General features: G+C 39.6%; 2 protein-coding genes across 2 annotated transcripts; one reads left to right on the top strand and one right to left on the bottom strand.

The window, feature by feature from the left end:
• Positions 1–1,607: 1,607 nt before the first annotated feature.
• LOC103848440 (tubulin beta-4 chain) lies at positions 1,608–3,393 on the top strand. Its single transcript, XM_009125342.3, has 3 exons — positions 1,608–2,062; positions 2,130–2,399; positions 2,475–3,393. Exons 1-3 carry the CDS (start codon positions 1,669–1,671, stop codon positions 3,149–3,151), a joined length of 1,341 nt encoding a protein of 446 aa, XP_009123590.1. The 5' UTR covers positions 1,608–1,668; the 3' UTR covers positions 3,152–3,393.
• LOC103848439 (SKP1-like protein 14) lies at positions 3,240–6,233 on the bottom strand. The gene is made up of 2 exons (XM_009125341.3): positions 4,687–6,233; positions 3,240–4,026 (listed from the first exon to the last, which is right to left on the bottom strand). Exon 1 carries the CDS (start codon positions 5,225–5,227, stop codon positions 4,718–4,720), a length of 510 nt encoding a protein of 169 aa, XP_009123589.1. The 5' UTR covers positions 5,228–6,233; the 3' UTR covers positions 3,240–4,026; positions 4,687–4,717.
• Between the last annotated feature and the right edge of the window lie 289 nt (positions 6,234–6,522).

The raw sequence follows: 6,522 nt of genomic DNA, 5'->3' as shown, positions 1-6,522 counted from the left end.
TTAAAAGCTGTTATATATGTTGTTCTTGTCTGATCATAGAAGTTCAAAGCTGTTATATATGATGTTCTTGTCTGATTTTAACAGATTATACTTGGTTCTAGTTGCTGTTCTTGTCTGATTTTAGAAGTTAAAAGCTGTTATATATGATGTTCTTGTCTGATTTTAGAAGTTCATAACTGGTTCTAGTTGATGTTCTTGTCTGATTTTGTATTCTTATCTTATTCCTATGTTTTGTGTCAGGATCTTTTTGAACTTGAGAGGAGTATCCTACATGGTTCAGATAACACAAAGTCAAGTTTGGAATTGTATTTGGAAGAGCCCAGGCTAGGGTTAAAAGCTTTTGCAGATATAGAAGTTTTGAATTATTGGAAAGAGAACGGGCATCGCCATGGTGATTTAGCTTCCCTAGCATTAGATCTTCTCAGTATCCCAATAACTACAGTGGCATCAGAGTCTGCTTTTAGTATTGGAGGTCGTGTGTTAACTCCATTCCGAAACCGACTTCTCCCGAAAACTGTGCAAGCATTAATTTGCACTCGTAACTGGCTTCGAGGTTATGCAGACTTTGAAGGTAAAATATTGATTTTCATTTGAGAGGATTATGTTATATATATTTGACAAATTTATATTTTAAATTTTAGGTGATATTGAAAAATTCTTTGATGATGATGAGGAAGCTACATGATGAGATTCAAGTGTGAGAGCTTGAGATTCAAGTGATGTTTTATGTTTTCACTTATATTATGAGACCATCTTGTTTTTTTTTGTGATAAAACAAAGTTTTACTTTGTTATCTACGATTCCTTATTAATCTACGATTCCTTATTAGATGGATGGAGATTTGACTTCATTCTTTTCAAAGGGTCTCTTCTTTACAGGTCTTTCAACGAGTTCTTAAGGCATATGCTATAAACTTAGTTTATTGTCATGTGTGCTAAATAATAACTTTGTTGTCATTTATTCAAATTTATATTGATTTATAATAATTGTGATTTTAAAATATAGACAGATATTAAAATTATCTTTTTAATGGTATATAAAATCTATAATTTGATTATGCACACAAAAGATAATTAACATTTTACATGATTTGCTTACAACAAATAAAATGGCAACATGGGTACCCATGGGTAAACCCATACCCTACTAGGTTATTTTCTGGGTTTAGTTTCAATTCTGAGTTTGTGTAGGCTGAGTATAAATTGGGTTGGGTTATTTGTGGGTTGGGCTGGACTGGGTTTTTTTACCCATGTTAACATCCCTAGTCCCACCACTTCTGTGTGATTTTTCATGTACAGTCAACCTTGGTTTGATTATGCATATTAATTATTGTACTTATCCATAATAAGAACAAAACCTGTTCGGCAGAAGAAAAAAACAAATTAGTTAATATTTTGTTTTAAAATAGCAAAAATATCTGTGGACAAGTGGGACAGGGATATTTGAATTTGAAATCCTCCGCTGTCGTACAGCCAAGAGAAGGAAAATTAAACATATAAAAGATCTGCGGTCCAATCAGAAATCCAAATAAAGTAGAAGGGCACATTTGTAAACAGATAATAAAAAAACTATATATAGCAGATTAACTTTTTAATCCTCCGCTCGTCGCCATTTTCTCATCTCATCTCTTTTATTTTCTCTCTCAAAGAAACAAAGCGAAGGAGAAAAATGAGAGAGATCCTCCATATCCAAGGCGGTCAATGTGGAAACCAGATCGGTGCCAAGTTCTGGGAAGTGATCTGCGGCGAGCACGGCATCGATCACACCGGGCAATACGTCGGCGACTCTCCTCTCCAGCTGGAACGCATCGATGTGTATTTCAACGAGGCGAGCGGGGGGAAGTACGTTCCACGCGCCGTTCTCATGGATCTGGAGCCTGGCACCATGGATTCGCTCAGATCTGGACCGTACGGTCAGATCTTCCGTCCCGATAACTTCGTGTTTGGGCAGTCCGGGGCCGGGAACAACTGGGCGAAAGGTCACTACACGGAGGGCGCGGAGTTGATCGATTCCGTGCTCGACGTTGTGAGGAAGGAAGCTGAGAACAGCGATTGTCTACAAGGTGAGAATATATCTCATTTGGTTTTGAATCTCGATCTAGATCTTGAGAAGGCTCTTTGGTATAATAGGTTTCCAGGTTTGTCACTCGTTGGGTGGAGGAACTGGATCTGGCATGGGGACGCTTCTCATCTCTAAGATAAGAGAGGAGTATCCTGACCGTATGATGATGACCTTCTCTGTGTTTCCTTCTCCCAAGGTCTCTGACACTGTTGTTGAGCCGTACAATGCAACCCTCTCCGTGCATCAGCTTGTTGAAAACGCCGACGAGTGTATGGTTTTGGACAATGAGGCTCTCTACGATATCTGCTTCCGTACCCTCAAGCTTGCTAATCCCACTTGTGAGTCAATTCTATAATTATTATTATACAGATTCTTGTAATGAGTCTTCTCCTGACTTTGTGATTCGTTATTAGTTGGTGACCTTAACCACCTCATCTCGGCTACGATGAGTGGTGTCACATGCTGCCTTCGTTTCCCTGGTCAACTCAACTCCGACCTTAGGAAGCTTGCTGTGAACCTGATCCCTTTCCCGAGGCTCCACTTCTTCATGGTTGGTTTTGCTCCGTTGACGTCAAGAGGGTCGCAACAGTACAGTGCCTTGAGTGTCCCTGAACTGACCCAGCAGATGTGGGATGCCAAGAACATGATGTGCGCCGCTGACCCTCGTCACGGACGTTACCTAACTGCGTCCGCTGTGTTCCGTGGGAAGCTGAGCACTAAGGAGGTCGATGAGCAGATGATGAACATCCAGAACAAAAACTCGTCCTACTTTGTTGAATGGATCCCGAACAACGTCAAGTCCAGCGTCTGTGACATTGCACCAACGGGTTTGAAAATGGCGTCGACTTTCATCGGGAACTCAACTTCCATCCAGGAGATGTTCAGGCGTGTGAGCGAACAGTTCACAGCTATGTTCAGGAGAAAGGCTTTCCTTCATTGGTACACAGGAGAAGGCATGGACGAGATGGAGTTCACGGAAGCAGAGAGTAACATGAATGATCTTGTTGCAGAGTATCAGCAGTACCAGGATGCTACAGCCGGTGAAGAGGAGTACGAGGAGGAGGAAGAAGAGGAGTACGATGAGGCTTGAGATGCTGTTCAATGCCTTCGTCTGATTCATAAGCTGTGTAAGTTGCAGTCGCGTTCTTCTCTCTGGGTTTCTTCTTTTAAATATCTCCTTTTTTTTTCCTTCCAGTTTATGTTTGCTTTTGTCCTTGAAACACAAAACTCGTTCTGGATTGTTAAAACGTTTGCGCGTATTGCTTTATTGTTTTTGTCAAGTGAAAAATATTTTATTGCTTTTGTTCTTTCAAGTTTGATGCTTTATTGTTACTCCCGATTACACTCCCGCGGTCTGTATATCATGTTCGCTACCAGTTCCAACTAGATCCTACTTTTCCTTCATCAAACTTGCATAAGAATAGTTCGAAGAGAAGTTATTTGAAGAGTTGCTTCACAAAAAGTCTTCTGGATTATGATAACATCTAGGTAAAATTGGATCAAAAGACGTGTAAAACAGTTCATCTTTCCGTTGTTTCCCTAGAGACAGCCGTATATCCTCGAACAGAGATTTAGCTTTAAGGATTCTATCCATACGCCTCGTGAAGATCGCTAGGTTACACAACTTGTTAATGTAGGCAGTGAAATTACTAATATGTGTTAATGGTCAGTAGTGTTTCACCAACCAATAATGCTGATCTGCGATTCCATAGTTATGTAGCTGTATGTGAACCCAATCCAAGCTAAGTTCCCTAGAGCCATGCAAGTCCAAATAGCGCAAAAGTAACTCTCAACGGGTGATACTTGTAGTGGGATGCATAAACGGGTTACCATCTGTCTTTACCATTGGAAGCATCGTTAAAAACTTTTGGAAAATGTTATTATAATTTCAACCGTTCACACCATTTGAATGCTCTTAACGACTTTGATCCGAAATACTATGGCATTGATTGGAGAAAGAAGCTTGTAACTTAGAGCGGTGCGGTTTTAGCCAATGAGTTGAAGAACAATGGTAATAAGTTAGCCAAATGGACTGCACAGGTTCTTTTGGCTAATGTGGACCGGTTACGTTTCTAGGGTTCAACCTCGTGATCATATTAATAATGTGATATTATCGGTTTTGGGGTATTGTGGTATTGTGAAGTCGATTCTTGATCTGTGTATGAAGCTGAGTGAAGGGAAGTATGTTTTGGTGAAGAATCCATCGAAGCCTCAAGTCAGGATTTGCGAGGTTCCGGCTGATGCTTTTGAGAATGATTATGTGGAAGAGCGTCTCCCTGAGAATGAACAGGTTCAGCCTCCTGAGGAGAAAGTGTCTAATGGAGCTTCTTCTACTAATGAAGCTGGGGAGGATAAGAAGCCTGAAGGTCAAGCCTGATTATGGTAAATGCCAAAGAGCTGTTTTGAGTTGAAGTTCCAACGTTGTGCTCTTTTTGAAGAGCTAAAAACTTTAACATTGCCGGTTTGTGCTTTATGTGAGAAAACAACATTATCTCAACATTGAGTGATCGTGCCTTGGTCCATATTACTTTTTCTTTATTAAAAGAAAACCTCCACTGTTGCGGAGAATTTGCCTGGAGATAAAGCATTGAAATTAAAGAGGCCAACACACTATGGTTTGACGAAGTAGACAGATCTAAGAAATTAATATTTAGAATCATTCAAAAGCCCATACGTTCTCCTTGCGAACAGCTGCTTCTTCTTCGGGGGTGAAATCGTTCTGAATGTTGAAGATCTCGCGAACATCCTCTGGTGTTTTGTCTTTAATGTAATCTGCAAGCGTCTGACATGAAAGATCGAGAAGGCCTGGGAGGTTGAGATAGTTAGCAGCCAGGATGAGCTCGGAGATGGTTTCCAGATCTACTTTCATGAACTCCGCTTTCCAAATCTTGAGTTTCTTCTTCGCCTCTTCTTCGTCTTCTTCAAAAATCGGACCAGCTTCGACGTGGGTCTTGCAGTAGTCGATGACTTTGTCGAGGATTTTCCCGGTGACGTTCTGAAGCGGGATTTCTCCGGCACACCCGGCGTCGAGCATTTCAGCTATGGTGTGGGATTCGCGAGCTACTGCTTCGCCTATCTCGAAAGAATCGCCGTCGGAGCTGGTCAACACAATCTTGTTCGAAGACAAGCTTAGTTTCTCGGTTAAGCCGACCAGATTCTGGGCCATGTTTGATAAGAAGATTCTGGAACGAAAGTGAGGAAATGACGACAGATCCTTTCACTCTATAATAGGCTAGGAGAAATTGGAAAGACAGATTTTTTTTTTCGGCATCTAGTTTTATTAAATGGCCAATGAAGAGCTAAATTAAACACACATTCACAAAAGAGGCATAAAAGGCCCAAACTATAAAAACCTAAAAAGAAAAAAAGACAAAGTTCAAAACTACATCATGTCCACGGTTACGAAAGTAAAGACACACAGCATATGTGACATTTTTCTTCCTCCACCGGCTGCCGACACTATGATATTCCTGGAAATCGACAGGGACCAAGGCGAATTGGATAACCAATTCCAGAACGGTTGAGCCATAGCCGAACCATCGATGCAAAGCTTGAATCCAGTTGTATCATGAACATGATAACATTAGAGATAGCTTAAATCCATCTGATTCAGATCATCTTTAATGATAGAAATAAGCCTGAAGATGAAGAACCCATAAAAGGGGAATAAAGATAAAGCTATGTAAATTGATAAACGTAACACAATTGAAATTAAAAAGAAAACAGAGAATCAAAATCAAATTAAAAGAAAAGAAAAGAAAAGAAATAAACAGACAAACTCAAATATAAATCCGGTAAGAACTAGAAAAAATCATCAGAGAGCCACGATGATTTGCTAGTGATGGTGCCGACAAACATGGTGCTAAACAAGCCGCCAGTTTCCAGAGTCGAAGCCCGACAACCGGGAGTCATGAGCCGATGAGAATCTGGTGAATCAATGAAGATACTCATCAACCGTCCCATTGATTCCTTCCGACAAAAGATGAAGAACTATCTCTCTCTCTAAATTTCATCTCTTTCCTCTGAAAGATTTTTTATAGATAAGAAGAAAAGAGAAAATTTCCTCTCTCTAAAGAGCAGAGAGAGAGCCCTTGTATCCGCTTTTCTTTTGTTTTCTCTTTTTATTTTCCAAAACAATAAGGAAAAAAAAAAGTGAAACAACAAAATCACAAAGGTTTCCACTAGACCAACAAAAAACATATAGAAAATGAACTTATAGAAATAAAAGAATTTTTTTTTGGGATCACCAGTCAATTATAATTTGTTATATAATATTCAATTTTTTTTTTAAATAAGAAAAATACTATGATTGCTACCTTTTTATCTTCTTTTCTTTTCGACCTTGTTTCCTAACGTTGAAACTATGATTGCATGCATACTTACTATAAGCTATATGCGCAGTCTCTTCATAACTAAACTACATTCCAATACAAAGTTCATCATTCTTCTCATTCTCTTTTT

Source organism: Brassica rapa, chromosome A02 (genome assembly GCF_000309985.2).
Source record: "Brassica rapa cultivar Chiifu-401-42 chromosome A02, CAAS_Brap_v3.01, whole genome shotgun sequence".
In the NCBI taxonomy this organism is placed as follows: Eukaryota; Viridiplantae; Streptophyta; class Magnoliopsida; order Brassicales; family Brassicaceae; genus Brassica; species Brassica rapa.
This window is presented reverse-complemented; position numbering and strand designations above follow the sequence as displayed.

Coding starts and splice junctions, on each gene's coding strand:
- LOC103848440 (XM_009125342.3), top strand. CDS start 1,669: ATGAGAGAGATCCTCCATATCCAAGGCGGTCAATGTGGAAACCAGATC. Junction 2,063..2,129: donor GAACAGCGATTGTCTACAAG/GTGAGAATATAT, acceptor TTGGTATAATAG/GTTTCCAGGTTTGTCACTCG. Junction 2,400..2,474: donor CAAGCTTGCTAATCCCACTT/GTGAGTCAATTC, acceptor ATTCGTTATTAG/TTGGTGACCTTAACCACCTC.
- LOC103848439 (XM_009125341.3), bottom strand. CDS start 5,227: ATGGCCCAGAATCTGGTCGGCTTAACCGAGAAACTAAGCTTGTCTTCG.